At 42.9% G+C, this 17,398-nt stretch overlaps 1 protein-coding gene across 3 annotated transcripts in view; it reads left to right on the forward strand.

Annotated features, from left to right (window-relative positions):
• The window catches only part of igf2bp1 (insulin-like growth factor 2 mRNA binding protein 1), a 39,031-nt gene that overhangs the window by 14,179 nt on the left and 7,454 nt on the right, over positions 1-17,398 (forward strand). For all 3 annotated transcript variants that reach the window (XR_014122832.1, XR_014122831.1, XM_026998020.3), the window contains exons 3-11: positions 13,161-13,209; positions 14,318-14,369; positions 14,514-14,577; positions 15,188-15,478; positions 15,643-15,777; positions 16,230-16,352; positions 16,462-16,597; positions 16,803-16,925; positions 17,207-17,323. Coding sequence is in view for 1 of the 3 variants with exons in the window: in XM_026998020.3 (XP_026853821.2) it covers positions 13,161-13,209; positions 14,318-14,369; positions 14,514-14,577; positions 15,188-15,478; positions 15,643-15,777; positions 16,230-16,352; positions 16,462-16,597; positions 16,803-16,925; positions 17,207-17,323 (1,090 nt within the window). In the remaining 2 variants the exon portion in view is untranslated. The remainder of the gene's footprint in view (positions 1-13,160; positions 13,210-14,317; positions 14,370-14,513; positions 14,578-15,187; positions 15,479-15,642; positions 15,778-16,229; positions 16,353-16,461; positions 16,598-16,802; positions 16,926-17,206; positions 17,324-17,398) is intronic.

Raw genomic sequence — 17,398 nt, forward strand, 5'->3', positions numbered from 1 at the left:
AAATCACACGTGATGAAGAATGACCCCTTCTTAGTTATTTGCATTGTATCAAAACGTTCCCTTATTGTTTAAGCTTCATTCAGGGCACTGTAAATGAGTTCCGAAACCGTCCTCTCTCTCATGCTAACGTACGTCTTCTACCTCCCCCTCGCCTTTTCCTGCAACAAACCCATCTTCTTGCTAGCAAATCGGAGGGATGTATTAACCCTCCGTGATGTAAAAAGTGCTCGTCTCTCTCACACCATTTGTGAGACAGGACTATATTTCTTTGTGGGATTTGGGTAAGGTTTTCGTATAATTACTCCTAAGATAAAGGTTCCTCCGGTGCCACTTTTATATTTCTCGAGAGAGAGCGCTAGATGTAGCATTACTGTTATGCGTTGCGCTTCTTTACGGTGGGTATGTAACCATGGACTACGATGTTTGAAAGACGACGGTTTTGCGATGTTTAGTGGTGATTTAAATAATCTAATCAACAGACTATTTTGTATAAACCAAATGAGACATAAAACTAATCAATAGGTTTAAATAACGTTTAAACAATACGACTCCGTAATCGCTCGTCTCAAATATAAGCCAACATTGTGCTATAGGTTATGGTGTTTGCGCGGTTAGCTTTTAAAGTCTATTTAACAGCTAAATGATCCGCAGTGACTTGAATCGTTTTAGGAATCTCTTATTAATGAAGACTGGGTCATGTGCTGCGTATTGTGGTGTATAGGTAGTTGAAGCGTGGATGCACGATTCTACTGCGGTCCGCTTTTCGACCAACCCCCCTTAAGCTTCTGGAGTGGGCGGTGCAGTGACTGCGCGCGCCGCCTCTTTCACGAGGCTATAGTATTCTCGAGTAGTTCACTGACTTTATGAATGGAGGCAGGTCTCCACTTCGCTGCCTGCGCAAGCCAGAAGCAAGCATTGCTCTGTGTAACGGGGGGCGGGGGGCTTAGAGAGTTGCAGAGAGGCATGAGATAAAACTACAGATCATTTCGCTCTCTACGCTTCTTGGGAAGCGGTCTTGTAGTATTTTAACCAACATTTTTTTTTTTAAATAAAATGAATTGTGCATTGACCATGGTGTCGCGATGAATAGTGTGGTTATGGTTGGTCTGCCTTTTGAAATTAAAATGTGTAACGAATAATGTTACTGAAGGTGTAATGAAAAGAAACAATCCTATTAGTGCACAATGGAGATCGGTTTGCGTCTAAAAAACGACAATGTTATGCCCCAAACACGTGTTTTTACCATTTGAGTCTTTAAAAAGATCAATGTGAAACGATAAATACCATGTAATGGTATTCGTTTGACTGAGAAATTGCCAGCGTACTTCGACACACAAATGTAATTAACCAGTTGCTAAACAAAAGTCTCCATGCATTATGTGTCTATAACAGTATCACGCGTGATTCATTGTGGTAATTGGGCGTTGTCAGAAGATGGCTGCTTCTGCTCGCTCACGTGCTTGAGACTAATGTCAATTGCACTGAACCAGAAAATCCGGCTTTGTAGCCTATGTGACGAGATAACTGGTCTAAATGTAAAGTGTAAAATGCATCAATTTCCATTCTCGCAATTGTGACGGAATTCTTCAAGATAGGCGTTAAAAGTAGGCTTATTATAGGCGTAATCTGTGGCTCAAATAGGCTTACAACACCCTACGTTTACGAGTAAAGCGGTGCTGTAATAAGGGCAATAATAAAGTGGAAGTGTGGGGAAATCAGATTATGGCGTTTCACTCGAGTAAGATCGTTTATGGGGTGTTCTCTTTACCATTCACCTTTCGAACCAGGTCTTTGTAGATTTCTCAACGTACGCCAAAGAAAGCTATTCAGTAACCTACGTGTAAGGTATGTTACGGGGATTTTCGTGCGAGAGCACCATGGCCTTCTCAAATGGAAATAAAACAGCCTAGAATGTCAATTATTTCACTTGTCCGTCATAAATCTGAGACCCACATGATTGTGTAATGCGGGATAACATGGCTTTAATTATCGTGACCCATCTATTCAATTAAGTTATTACTACTAGACGTTTGGACGCGCAGCGCAGTTGTGTGCTATTTGCCCGTAGTGATGATGGCTATATAAACCTAACTCCAGGGTTGGTTTTTAATTTACCTAGCTTCTTTAGAGTTTTTAATGAAAAGACTTTGATTAATTGATGGGCCATATTTTAATTGAGGGTGTGGGTGCAGACCTATTACGAGTTGCACAGTGACCTAATGTTTGATTGTGTATCAGTTATAAGTGTCATCCGTTAAGTTTGTACCTTTCACCAACCCACTATCATACAATGATGCTGATATAGATACCGTTTGCTATGTTGAGATAAACAAAAGTAATTATTTTTCGTGCATTCCAGAATTTCGTCGGAAATCGTCTGAATAGCAAAGTAAATGACTTAGTTGTGCGCCTGGAAGAGCAAAGTGCCATTTTAGCTCTACCACCTCGGTTGCTCTCGAAATGGCGCGTGAGAGAGTGCGGGCGCGTGAGAGCAGATGGTATTGTTGTTGTTGTTGTTGTTGTTGTTCAATGTATTACTTGGTTGTTGTCTTAAAGTTAACTATATTTATTAAATATTGCATGTGGTCAGCTTCAAAATAAGACAAATATCCAAATGTATGCTTATTCTATTAATGACACTTTACCCTTGCACCAATTATAGAACTGTGCAGAGCTTTCTCTGGGTCGGAAGAGTTTATAATTCTGAATGGAAGAATTTATTGATTGTGGCTATTAGTCAACTTTGTGCTTAAAGTAAGCCGCCCCCAATTTTAGACAACTGCTTATCGGAGTCTGACTCATTTAGTAGTCAGGCATAGCGTCTCGTGTTCTTACCCAGAGTCACAAAATGGAGACCATCACAGCTTCCATCTTGTGCTGACTTCACAGGCAGTGGAGCGAAATGTGAACTTTGACCCATTCTGAGGGTATGTCCCCTTAATATCAATAAAAGGATACAAAAGTTTTGCAACGACATGTACTCCACATACCACCCACGGCACGGAAAGCAAGCCTTGAAAACGCTTAAACAAACGAAACGCCGAGAAGACCAACATACGCAAGTCTTCCAATACGTAGCGTCTACAGACGCAAATGTTCTACACGCAAGATGCATCCCTTGACTCGGTTTCACGATGCATGTGCAACGGATCTGGTGGCATCGGCATAGATCACAAATCAAAATTTGATGGAATTTTTTCATTATCATTACGGACAGCGATATATTTCGTGAGAGCGTCAATTTCGACAGCCCCTTTGTCATGCCATCCATACATGTAATCATTTTGTTCTTAAGCTAAGTCATGTACATTTGTGTTTGTTGTTATACACTGTGATGGTAAATATCACATAATTATTTGTTTTCGTAATTAACAATACCTAAAAATACTTAATTAACAATACTTAGTTTTATGTCCTAGAGCCCTCTTCTCCCTTGGTGGAACATGGCGTCTCTAACTCAGCATAAACTGTGGTGCCTTTGTTTGCCTGTAACCCCAACCTCTATCTTGGCCTGCTCTTTAAACCATCAGAACATTCCCCCATTTTGGGGTCAAATGTTGTGATGTAAGGTTGGAAGGTTGAGAATTGCTCACACAAATCTATTAGTAGATGAGCTGGAAATCTTTCTCCTAACTCTCACTCTCTCTACCATATGTTGCCAAATTCCAGTGCTCCCAAGACAAAAGAGAAATAGAGGGAGAGGGAGGAGCTGTTTCACATGATAATGCAGGAAAGGACCGTAGTGTGTGTGTGCTTTTTTTTTTTTTTTTTTGGCCACCCCCACTGGTTGCTAGTTCAGAAGCATTCCTCAGCTGAGGATGCTCTGTGTTCATTGTAACTTGACTGCAGTAGTATGTATGGTTGTCCCTAGAATCCAAGACATGCGTACGTGCACACACACACACACACACATATAGGCACAAGTGCATTTCAAAATGTATATATTTTTTCCTTCCTTAAATCAACTTGTTTTAGCCATAACTCATATTTTTGCATGTTGAATTAAAAATAGCATAAAAACGTTTGTGGTGGTGAATGGGATAATGACTTTGGTTTTGTGAGAGAATTCATTTTAATGCATGGTCCTTTGTTGAATATGTAAAATTGTTTTATGTTGACAGTCATCTTGACTTTATTTTCAACTACTTAGAGTAATACAGGAAAGAACTGTGGAACTAGGACTCCCAACCAGTCTGCATGGAATCAGCAGGAGGACATAAGGCATGGGACCTGGGCCTAGCTCAACTGTTATGTAGTAGCTAATCCACTTAAAGATTTTATCAGCGAGTCATTACGAAGCTCAGTATGGAATGAGATCTGTAAGGGCATTTTAAATCTTGAATTTTTGAAATATTCATTTTTATTTCACCATTTGAATTTCCAGAACAGGTGTATCAATTTATATTTAATTTTATGATCTGTGTTTTGTATATAGGGTTTTAAAACTGAATTCAGTGAAACGAATAAACCAAAAGTCAACCCTCCACATACATTAGATTTTTGTCCACTGAATTGCAGATTCAATTTTGGGACATTGTCTTGAGACTTAGGAAAACTAAATTGGTCCTCAGTTAGTCACCTTTATTACAGGCAATAAAAACATAGGAAACTACATGAAGCACAAGGCATATATTCGTTCTTACGTCATATTAAGTTTCCACACTTTCAAAACAAACCTACAGCATAGTTATAATGCAAGGCCAGGGTTAGAAATGATTTGGTAATAAATTAAAAACTGTGTTTTTTATGCTATGGCAGGTTTGCTTGCAGAGTATTTGTTTTATTTATTTATTTTTACTTTGAACTAGTTTTTCCCCCCTCTGTATTTTTTAATAATAGTTCTGGGGCATTTCATGAGGGCTAATGTAATCATATGTTTCAGAATCACCATATTAGTTTTCTATTAATTTTAGGTTACAGAAGGGTCCTAAATGAAGTGTCAAAGTTAAATGTAAATTTGAAGAACTGTTTAAAATGCATGTGGAGTTTTTAATGTTTTTGCTTTGTCAAAGTTCCAAAACCTTGCATGCAGATGCATATAATGCAAAACGCATTCAATTTAATTAAAATTAAATGTGTGGACTTAAATGATTAAATTCAGATTTATGAAAAATTTCAAATCAGATCAGAGGCCACAAGTCTCATTTCAGTTATCCCATAGTGGTAGCTGTTTATGGAGAAAACATTTCAAAACTGATACCTTTTTCTCTGAATATGCGAGCAAATCGAATCTAGGATGGATGACGGCACAATTGTGTGAATGGAAGGGAAAGATGTGTTGTGTCTCTCCTCTTCGTCCTAGTGTGGCAGTTGGGAGGGATTTGGAATTATTCATCTTTCCTATTTTATGTTAGTCTTGCTTGTTGTCTTTTTTAAGTTGAAAATCTTGCATAGAGTTGTTGCTCGAACTACAGCAGACATGTTTTCAGCTCATAAGCTGTGTGTTCCTGGTGCTTCTTACTACTTTGCTGAATTTAACTGCCATTTCTGTGAAGGTCAAAGTATTTTCTCTCTCTAGCTATGCTTTCTTTTTTTTTTTTTTTTTTTTTTTTTTATACAACATTCCAGGCTACACCTATTGAGGAAAAAAGTCTGTACGTTTTTTGACTGTGGTTCTCAAACTGTTGTTGTTGTTGTTGTTGTTGTTGTTGTTGTTGTTGTTGTTGTTTTAAATTTCCACATGCCTGATATTGGATAACCTTTTTATCTTTTGTGGTCTTAGAACTGTTTGTTAACTCAACAGGTAAAGAGGGCCAGCTCTATCGTTCAGTTATGCCAACAAGCAGCAAATGGCTAGTGTTTCTAGCTATAGTGCTTTTCTTCCTGGTAGTGCACAATGATTTTTTTTGGATATGACGGAGCAAGCAAGACACTGATTATGCCCCGCCATTTCTCTCTCCCCTTTCAGGCATGCAAAGGGTTAATGTTGCATCACCATGCCTTGATTGTCAAGCTTGTAGAGTAACCTTTGACCTCTTAGTAGGGTGGGGTGAAGAAAAGAAAGCAGAGCTGAGTGGGGGATGGTGGCACTATCAGGTACTGTGAACACACACAGAGAGAGAGAGAGAGAGAGGGAGCGGAGAGAGAGGGGGGAGGGGATGCTAGCCAGACCTGCTGAAGTTGCCTCTCCTTTGCTGCACCATTCCGTGCTGTTCAGCATGAAGAGAACCCTGCGAAAAGCTTCAGAGAGGAAGAGTACTAATCTGACATTTGCTCCTCAGTGCCTGTGTAACCGTGTTCAGGGTGTAAAATGCAAAGCCACAGATCTTGGATCTGCACTCGCACTGCGAAGTTTGATACGTGGGGCCCTCTGGTGTGTGTGTGTGTGTGTGTGTGTGTGTGTGTGTGTGTGTGTGTGTGTGTGTGTGTGTGTGTGTGTGTGTGTGTGTGTGTGTGTGTGTGTGTGTGTGTGTGTGGCCCCTCTGTCCCACCCCTGAAGAGGACTGTGATCCAGTTGTTTAACTAGGATTCGGGGTAGCAATTTCATCGACTTGAGGAGCCTCTGTGTAAGGTGGCCTTGCCCACCTAGGTTGTAATCAGCTTAGAGTTTCTCCCATGTACCCCTGCTAGGTTGGGGGGGGGGGGGAGACTGTAAGAGGTCACTACTTTCCTCCCCACCAAGCCCCGTCAGCCTGCAGTCTACCACATGTACTAGGGACATTACTGGGTTCCTCCAATCGGATACTTGCATAGCCTCCCGGAGTCTGTTAGCTGGATTTGTGACTTCTCTAAGGAGGTCTCATTGCCAGGCCAGGGGTGATCTGCACACTGCTCAGCTCAGGCGTGCATCCACTCTCCTACCTCAACTTATCAGCTCATTATCAAGCCATTCACAAAAGTCATGCCCCCCTGCCTGTTATCTCTATTAGATAAACCTGTTGGTTTTTGCTTTCTTTTGAATTTGCTCAAGCAGTTCAATGAATGAGCCATTTTTGTTTTTCTCTTGGGTGCTAAATCGTTTTAGTAAATACAGTAAATATGAATCGCACAGTATGTAGAACAGATTATGTAAAATAGTTTGTTATTCATGCAAGTTATTTTTCACTTTTCATTTTATTTTTAACAAACTAAAGCACTATATGCCTTATTTAGATATAAGCCTCAGTCATAGCTGACCACAGTAACTCCTGTCAATGAATTGTAGTTTATTTAGATCATTTTAAATGAATTAACTAATCATATTCACATATTGAATTTCTAATTTGGACATTTTTCATTTTAATCAAAAGTGTAAAAGCACGCGGTAGGCAGTGTTTGTCATAAGTATGCACTTTTCATTGACCCTAATTTGCATTATACTAAACCAGCCAGAATATCTCCTCTGAAATATGTCTGACTACTAATAGAGACTAAAGAGGGGAAAAGAAGTGTCCCAGAATCAGGCCTTTAGTTTGGCTAAAGCTGAAGATAGTGCAGCCTTGCTGTTTCTATTCCACTGTCATGAAAACTATAAGGCAGAGACTACAGCCATCTTTATTTAAATAAGAGAGGGACAGATCTTGACCCATAGTTGGGTTACTTTTATTATGGGGGTTTCACCAACATTTGAATTGGAGCTTCATGTTATTGGTGATGGTGCTCCTACATGACACAACCAGAATTGTTTTGGAAGTGTCTGTCCTGTTCAGAGTAGTGTTTGGGTAGGGAGAGCTGCTTAAAGATTGATGCAGAAGGGGCCCCCCTCTACTCGGAGGTGCTTTTTGCAGATCTCTCAGGAGTACTCAGCACCACATTTGCCACCATATTAATGGGAGGAGCCCTTGTTTAACTTTGCTGTTTGCAGCCCGTTTGTAGACCAGACCAGCCGCACCTAAAGCTTTGAGTTGAACTCCTCAAATGACACTCGCCTATTCGAAAGGTGTTTTGGTTTTTATTCCATTTGATAGGTGGCTTTATATTGGATGCTGAGAGGAAGCAGTTCTGTTTATCTTGCTCTAGTGCTCAGCCTCCGTTTCTTTCTGTGCATACGTGTGCATGTGTTGGGGGAGAGTTGTAGCAGGAATGTTCGCTCCTATGGCTGGAAGTCCATTGTTTCTTCCTCTCGCCTCTCCCTTCTTCCCGCCGTTTTTCCGCCGCCTCCCCTTAACCTTTCAACTATGCTGCCAATTGGTTGAATGAGAGCCAGCTAACAACAGGAAGTGGCAAGGCAAAGGTTGATTTTATGCTAACCATGATTCTTGTCTAGGATACTTCCTGCGTGCTATGCTTTCTGTTTGACCCATCACCCATCATGGGTCTCATATGGTTAATTAGTATGCGCCTCTTTTAAATTGTTTTATTTTATTTTTTTTGTGTGCATGTGATTTTTTTTAATTTGGGAGCTAAACAATTTTTTCATAGTCCTTGACATTATTATTATTATTATTATTATTATTACATTGTTACATTCATATTACATTCACATCCATTCACATACATTTTAATGGAATTTTTAGTAGAGATGAAATAATTATCAGTATATTCAATAATGGTAGATTGTAATAGGCTGTTCTCTGCAGGACTATCCTCTCTAAATAACTAAGCTCTTGATTTTGTGGGATATCTGTTTGTGTATTGTCCATCACAATGTGTCACTTTTGTGCTTGGCGGGAGACATTTAGCAAGAGTAGCACATTAAGAATGCAGACAAGAAGCTATTTATTTATTCAAGTAAATATAGCTTATACATAAACTAGCCAGAATGTCTGCCCTGAAATATGTCTGAATGTTGACCTATTCAGATCTGTATTCTTATTGTCTTTTATCTCTGCAGTGAGATGTGCCTGACCTGTAAGGTTTGCCAGTTAATTATTTTCCATTAAATTGTCTGGGAAAAAATGCTTTGGAAAAAGGACTTGTTGTGAAGTTGAATAAGAGTGGTGTGAAAATAAGACCCACAAGCTTATCCTCTTGTTTCAGCATGAAACCTTGTCAAAAAAAAAAATTAAAAAAAAAATCCCTTGCTATTAAAAGGAACTGCATTTTGCTGGATGATTGACCTTGGACTTGTAAAGTATATCACTACGTTACACTTGTAAAGTATATCACTACATTACACTTGGTGCTCCAACAGCTGTGCAGTTTCCATTTTTGGACATACAGTTAGGCATCCTCGGAGTCTACTTAAAAAAAGAAGGGGGGGGGGGGTTGGAGTGTTGTGAAACACACACATTCACAAGCCTGCCAAGACTCTCCTACAGCTCCTCAAGAACAGTGTGGACATGGCTCTGTCCTGCTGGTTGTATGGGTGACTGTCTGTGGGGTTCTTGTTTTGGGGACAACAATTTGCATTCCTTATGTACATGGTGGATTTTCTTATAGTCAAAGCGGAGTGAGGAGCACTCTGTAGATGGGTGGTCAGGTGTATTCTGATACCTGTTTGCTAATTGTTTAGTTTTTATTGACAGGTTTGTCAGGTGTTGTGTGTGTGTGTGTGTGTGTGTGTGTGTGTGTGTGTGTTTGGAGCAGGATGGGGTGTGGTGTTGCATGATTGTGCTTCTTGTGTCGGCTGTGTTTAAATGTGTGTTTATAATTACGAGGCATGGAATGTGTCTCATTGTCTGCAGCTCTGAAGGGGGTGGGGGGAGGGTGAACTGTTGGTTCCTCCACATCACATCAGCTGAGACTGTCCCATCATGCACTAGGCCGGCTCCCGCGCTTTCAGCAGCAGGAGGGTCTCCAGGGGAGCTGGCCTCTGTAACGGCTGCTCGGTGATGCACCTGCTTTGTGGCTTTGTTTGGCTTTATGTTTGCTGGGGTGTATGCATTTTGTATGTTGAGAGCGGCAGTGTATATGTGTATGCGGAGGAGTGGGATGTGGCATGTAACATGAAAGGCGTTGGCTTTGCGTGCGCACGCGCACGTGTGTCTGCATGCCTGTGCCATGTGTGCGGGAGCTGAACACTCGTAACATTGACGAGGCACGTCGCTGGTTTTTTTTTTTTTTCTTTTCTTTTTTTTCTCTCTCTCTCTTTCCCCTCCCCGTGACGATGGCTTGGGGAGCTGAAGAGAGAGCTGTCAGAATGCTCAGCATGGTGGAGGATAGGCAGACCATAAAGCGTTGCACGTGCACGCGCTTCGGCTTCCGCTTCAGCCTTATTTTTATTCATCTGTGCAAACGTATCTTACTTTGAGCTGTATGCTACTTCAGATCTTTAACATTGACTAGCCCAGGCACAAAGGGCTGATCCTTTGAAATGCAGTGCTTGACTCTGCCCCCAGTGCTATAGGACAATACCACAGAATAACCCCCATCCCCCGTAGAACGAATCTCACTCTCTTACTCCAGGGTGTTCTAAAGAGCCTTCACCTTTGAGCCTTTCAGAGAAATACCGCCCACCCTCTTCTATCTTCAGTTATTGTCTTCCAATATCCCACCATCTTTCTCAGGAATATCTGTTAGTAAACACTCTTTGGCTTCTTCTGTTTCACAACTGTAAGTGGGCTGACATGGTCATCTTGCTTCCTGTCTGCTCTGTTGCCTCTTTACTGAGGCTCTTCTGGCAGGTTCTGTCCTGTAAGATTAGTAGTGTTCAACAGGTTCTGTCTCACACCTCAACGTGCTTACTTAAGACCACGGCAATTCAGTACTGGAAGCAACATGCAGATCTAGCTTTGAAATTGTAATTAAGGCTCCCCCATGCCGCCCATCTCCACACAATAGGGAGGGACACAAAACAAGTGTCCTCCCCCTTCCCAAACCCCATCCATCTTTTTTGTCACCACACCATTACTATCCTATAGCTTAAAGCATCAGAAATGTTTTGGGTCTGATGGCCTATGATGCAAAAGGTTCACAAGGGTAGGTGGGTGTGTGGAAGGGAGGGGGAATGTTTGTTGGAAATTGAAGGCATGGTGGGACGCGCACGCGCGCGCGTGTGTGTGTGTGTGTGTGTGTGTGTGTGTGTGTGTGTGTGTGTGCGCGCTGAAGCATCAGGATAGGAAAGGCGTATAGCTGGGTGCCATTGATTTAGCACTAGAGCAGGCTAGCAGTTTTGGGACTTGTACATCAGATGGTTAAGTTGGACCATTACCCGTGACAACTGTAGTTTCCCCAAACCTATAGAGTCCTGAAAGAGTGTTTTTGGAAAGACGGCGAAGAAAGCATTTAATTAGGTAGATACCACATGGCTCATGAGCGAAAAGAATCCAACAAAATGGCCGACATCATGAACTCCGACATCTTGTTTGAAGAAACCCTCAAAGGACCTGATCCTAGATGAGAATAGTGCTCCTGCTTTTCTGTCTGGATAATTGGTTTTGCATACAAAAAAACCTCAACTAAGACACACACTCAAGTTATAGTGATTTAAATTGTCTAATCTCTTTGGCCCTAGGTGAATCTTTTGTGACCTGATTGGCTATATTGCCCAGCAGATATGAGGGGGTGCAGGGTGTTCTCTCCATTCTTCAACCAGTGGGTGTGACCTTCTAGGTTCAGAGGTCATAAGGGTGTCTGCTTTTAACCGTTTCCCAGACTTGAGAGCAGGGGGGGACCCTTTGGCATGAACTTCCATGTTCTTCTGCCCTGGCTCTCAGATCAAAGACTCCCTCTGGAGGCACCATCATGCAACAGCAAGGGTTGAGAAAAGTCTCTTTTTTTTTTCCACCCCTGAACATCAGATAAACGGTTATAAAGCACCAAGCATGTAGCCTGTAATTGTAGTGTTGCATTATGGTGCTGCTGCCAGTTCACCTTTAGGCCACTGTGTTGCGATGGCCCGGCATGATGGACACTGTGTGTCGGTGGGCGATGGACAGCATCATAGTGTGCTATTGCCTTTTTTTTTTTTTTTTTTCTCGTCAGCTTATTGGTTTCCACAGGTTTGGAAAGGTGATTTCACTCTCCCTCTCTGGTCCTATCTGTTTTTCTTTATTTGCTTCTTTATCATGTTTGTGTCTGACGGTCTCTCTGTTGCTCCTTCTTCCCTCCCTTTCCCTCCCTCCCTCTCATGTGCTGATTGCCTTCCAGGGCAGCTGGCAGTGTACTACAGTCGTCAGTGTCCGGTTTCAATATACCCATTCAATCTCCACTCGCTGACCCCCCCCTCCGCTCGCTCCCTCTCCCCCCTGCTCATGCTTGCCACATGCAGCAGACTCTGCGCGCTGGTACACTCGCGCGCGAGCGCACACACACCCGACTAGTGTTCCCCAGCTGCTTCCTCCTTTCCCTGCATTAGCTGCTCACTTATACATGCGCTCCGTGCGCAACTATTAGCTTTTTCTTTCCATTTTGTTTATTTCCTGTCCCAAGGTGCGCCCACGTATATATGGAAGTCATGTACAAGTATACCTGAAAGTTCTTGGTCGGTGGGGGGGGGGTGTAGTTGTGTATGAAATGTGTGTTGTTGTTTTTTGTTTTGGTTTTTTTGGTGATATGTCATTGGCTTCTCTTTGTATTTATTCAGCTGCTGACATTAGAGAAATGTTGAGCTCTTTAGGAAATTGGGCATTGAATTCAGTGCATGCCATTGCATTTCAGAGCAAAGGACTAAAGCAGGTGAACACTGAGCCCAACCGCTGAAGTCTAGCTGATGCACCGCTCTGTCTTTATATGGTGTTCACATTGAGAAACAAGGGTGTAGCCATGCATCCATGCAGAATTCAGTGGCAGGAGTCAACTGTGCAGAACTGATCGTCAGTGTTTAATTAAGCAGGGCCTACTAATTAATGTGGCAGGCTAATTAATAGTCCTGATGCTGGAAGAATTAAGGTTTTTTGGCATTCTTCAAATGTGTCTGAAACCACTTTGTCATCTGTTGCTCAAAATACTTAAATTCTTTCTTGTTTAATTTTCCATGTCATCAAGTGTTGGGTCATTTGCTTAAATGATCATAGTTGTAACCTTCTGGTGTAGTGGAATGCATTTTATAAAATGAAGACCAATTTGGACAAATTTTCATGCAAGTCTGAGCAGCTAGATGTGACTGGATGACAGATACAGTGAAAACTTTAATTCTGAACACTTTCTTTCAGTGACAGGCAAGAATATGTCCAATCACCTCATTGAAAATGTCTGTAAAATCCACCTCCTTTTCTTTCCTAACTGATATTTCTTTACTGGCTTATGTTTCACTTCTGAAGTGTAATATTTTGGTTTGTGTGAACAACCTTTTATTCGTTTGAATAATTGGGCTTTGATGCATTTAATTGTCTAACCAGTTTTTCTGTCTCTTATTACAGGACCAGAAAACTTCAGATTAGGAACATTCCACCCCATTTACAGTGGGAGGTGAGCCTGCCTTCATTACCCAATGAACTGATCTGTGTTCTCCAGTTTGTCATAAAATGAAATCCCTATAGATGGATTGCTCCTGTTTTTAGTAACTGAGTTACTCTAGAGCTTCATCAGGTCTCTTTGTAGGCTAGAGAGTTGATTTCCACAAACGTGTATTTCTTAAAAGATGTTCTGCTAACTTAAAATATAGTATTGTCTAAATTCAGTAAAATATTTGGAAATTGAGCTTTTTGGAATATATATTTTGGAATGGGAAATTAAACCTGGCATCAGGCCGTCTACACATGTAATGCATCTGTTGTGATAAATGTTCAATTAAATATGACCACCAAACAGGGGCACCCCCCCACCCCCACCCCCATTGAGATGAATGTTCAACTGCTTAAAGTGATTTTGAGAAAGTGGTAACTGCCTGGCAGATTCTGCTTGCCTCCGACAAGAAAAGAAATTTTGTTGCAGCTTCAGTGCCATTTTAATGTTCTAATGTGAAATTCTGTGATTCTTGATTAAATCTAATACTCTGGTACTTTTTTTCATCTGTATCTTGTCTGACAGACCTAAACGACGTTCCTATGCTCTTGAAGCATATTTGAGGAAGTAAAACCTCAAGATGATTATTAATCTAATTTATGATAAAATAAGAAATGGTGCAGTGTGGTCCAGTTGATGTTTGTGTGCCTGTATATGAATGTAAGCGTGGGTGTGTATGAGCTCTGTGAAGTGCGGGGCGTGGCATGGCGCACGCTGCCTCTAATGGCTGCTGTAGTGAGAGGCTGTTGTTCTGGCTGGGCGGAGTCTTACTCCGCTTGGCCGTCCTCCATTGGGCCACGCTGCTGCCAGCCTGCACTTCCTCTTTGAGCCACACGAGAGCGACAGGCGCTCGCAGATGGCATGGGGGCGCTGGATTTAAGCGGATCCGGAGGGCTGTTCGTTACGCCCTGATTTTGGGGAAGGCCAAAGTGAAGAGCTGTAGCAGTTATTGTCTGTAGGTTTTCTTTCCAGTTCTGCCTAAATAACAGGGTTCAGCATTGCTGCTTTTCATCAGTGGTTTCAATGGTGCTTTTAATTTACATGATTCAACTTCTCCTTTTATCTTATCCAGGTGCTTGATGGTCTGCTTGCCCAGTATGGCACTGTAGAGAACTGTGAACAAGGTACAAAACAATCCCACACAGTGCCTCATGGACCCACCAGCAATACACGTACTTATGTCACAAGATTTCAGACATGAAGCATTTTAAAATCTGTTAAACCTGTTTTTTTTTTTTCTCTCTCTCTCTCTCTCTCTCTCTCTCTAGTTAACACAGAGAGTGAGACTGCTGTGGTCAATGTCACTTATGCGACGAGGGAGCAAGCCAGACAGTAAGTGAACTTTGCCATTTGACCACTTTTTTTTTTCTTTTCAGCCCACTACCTGAATTTGACCTGCTGTGGATGCATTACTGCAGTCAGTTCAGTGTGAATTCATTTTTAACAGAAAACAAATTGAAGTTTCATACGTAATAGCAATGGGAAGGTGGGAATGTGGAAGTTTGAAGATGTACGTTGTAAACCAATCCCAACTCAAGCTCCTCACAGTGCACCCGCTGAGTCTTGAAGCCCAGCACTTTAAAGTGTAGTTAGAGTTTATGTGGCTCAGCTGTGACTCCTAGTGGTATGTCAGCATTATCGCACTGCCAGTTTGAGTTAATAAAGTCCTTTATTTGATGGTTCATTGAATCTCAACTTGAGCTGTCACCGTTAAGTCAAAAAACGTTCAAAAAGGATGAAACTCCATGACTGTCCTATTCCTGTCTGTGGTGATCTGCATAATAGATTTATTGTCATCTTGGCTGCTCACTTTGCCTTGTGAGTTGTGCTTCCATTACATTACTGCATTTATGCAGTGTGTCTTTGACCCCGTGGTCCCTTTTCCGGTTTAAGACAAAATCATCCCTGGTTGTGTCCTGATTATGCAGTTTGACTGTTACAGGGCCATCCAGAAGCTGAATGGGTACCCGTTTGAGAACAATGCCCTGCGCGTGTCCTATATACCAGATGAGAGCTCAGACGCTGACTCCCAGCGTGGCCCCGACAATGGCCGTCGCCCTGGTTATGGTCCGCGTGCCAATGCCCGACAGGGCTCCCCGGGCGCCTCGGTGCCCTCCAAGCACCAGCATGCTGATATCCCCTTGCGTCTGCTTGTGCCCACCCAGTACGTGGGTGCAATTATCGGCAAGGAGGGTGCCACCATTCGCAATATCACCAAGCAGACCCAGAGCAAGTGAGTCCATGATGATGATGGTGATCATGTAAAGATGCCATCTTATGCAATGATACTTTACAAGTACCTGTAAACATATTTAAATAGATTATGCATCATGCCAAGCAGGATTTGGAGTTCTTGCATGACTCATCCCTGAAATGCTTGCCTTCTGTCGCTGTCAGGATTGATGTGCACCGTAAGGAGAATGCCGGTGCAGCCGAGAAGCCCATCAGCATCCACTCGACTCCTGAAGGCTGCTCAGCTGCCTGCCGCATGATCCTGGACATCATGCACCAGGAGGCCAAAGACACCAAGACGTGAGTGAGCACCACATCTAGCCAGACGGCTCGCCCTGCCAACCCAGCTCAGGAAACCTCTCCAGTCAAATTGAAGAGGGGAAGTTTTCTCTTGCTAGGAAAAAATGAGACCTTGAAACCATATGACCTCTACTGAGGGCTTTCTGTTTGTTAGAAGAAAAACATTACAGCTGGCTAAGTAAAAGGCATTATTTCCACAACATTGGCCTTCCATGTGAAATGTATTAGGCAGCACAAGGTCACGGAGAGTGCTTTTCGGAATCAGCTTTTGATCTAATGGAGCCCACTCCATAGAATAGTTATTCAGTTCTTAAACACCATATGCAATGGCACGTAATGCCCTACGCATTGCTGAGCTGAGCAAGCCCAACTGTGGTAACATTGTTATTAGGGGCTGCTGGGAGGTACTGTTCTCAGATCAGTCTTGCTCATGGCCATCTCCCCATTGCCAGAGCTGACGAGGTGCCTCTGAAGATCCTCGCCCACAACAACTTTGTAGGCCGTCTGATTGGCAAAGAAGGCCGCAACCTGAAGAAAGTGGAGCAGGATACTGACACCAAGATCACCATCTCTCCGTGAGTGTGTTCGCGAGGGGCGGGGCTATCTGCCCGTCGTCATGCTTGAGCACGTCTCAGAGGCTTGCACATGCGTTTCTGAGAGGTGTGCATTGTATTCTCGGAGCAGGTTGCAGGACCTGACACTCTATAACCCCGAGAGGACCATCACAGTGAAGGGTGCCATTGAGGCTTGCTGTCTGGCTGAGCAGGAGATCATGAAGAAAGTGCGAGAGGCCTATGATAATGACATTGCTGCCATGAATGTAAGTGTGTGTGTGTGTGTGTGTGTGTGTGTGTGTGTGTGTGTGTGTGTGTGTGTGTGTGTGTGTGAGAGAGAGAATGAGAGAGAGAGAGAGAGAGAGAAAGAGAAAGAAAGCAAGAAGGGGGGGGGTATTTGTAGTCTGTGGGCACCACTGTTGGAGCATGTACACTCCTCCATTCAGATGTCCCTTCTCGTCCCTCTTCCAGCAACAGACACACCTAATCCCTGGCCTGAACCTGGGAGCTCTCGGCCTGTTCCCTCCCTCGTCCTCCATGCCACCTCCTCCCCCTGGAAACCCTGGACTGGGTGCCCCCTACGGCTCTTTTGGGGTAAAACGTGCAACTTGGAGGATGTAGAAGTGGTTGTAATGTTTGAATTCATAACACCTTGCAGAAAGCAATTAATGTATCTGGGCCGTGTTTGGTCCACTGGATGTATGGGGAGACCAAGCTTTGGTCAGCCCTATTACTTTGAGCCCATTCAGCCTGCCAGTCCAGAACAGACTGTGTGTTCTGCAGTAGATGTGAAGGTTCTGCTAGGCCTTTGTGCAGCATATGGACAAGTAAGTTGCATGACTTGACTCGTGAGCATATGCACTTGCCCCATGCAGGCACCCGAGCAAGAGACGGTGCATGTGTACATCCCAGCACAAGCAGTGGGAGCCATCATCGGCAAGAAGGGCCAGCACATCAAACAGCTGAGCCGCTTCGCTGGGGCCTCCATTAAGGTGAGCCTGTGTGACAATAGAGCACTGTTATTAACCACTTTTGCTAGTTGCATGAAGACCTCAGTAATGCATGAG

This window comes from Electrophorus electricus, chromosome 3 (genome assembly GCF_041902795.1).
Source record: "Electrophorus electricus isolate QZ-2024a chromosome 3, ASM4190279v1, whole genome shotgun sequence".
NCBI classification, from domain to species: domain Eukaryota; kingdom Metazoa; phylum Chordata; class Actinopteri; order Gymnotiformes; family Gymnotidae; genus Electrophorus; species Electrophorus electricus.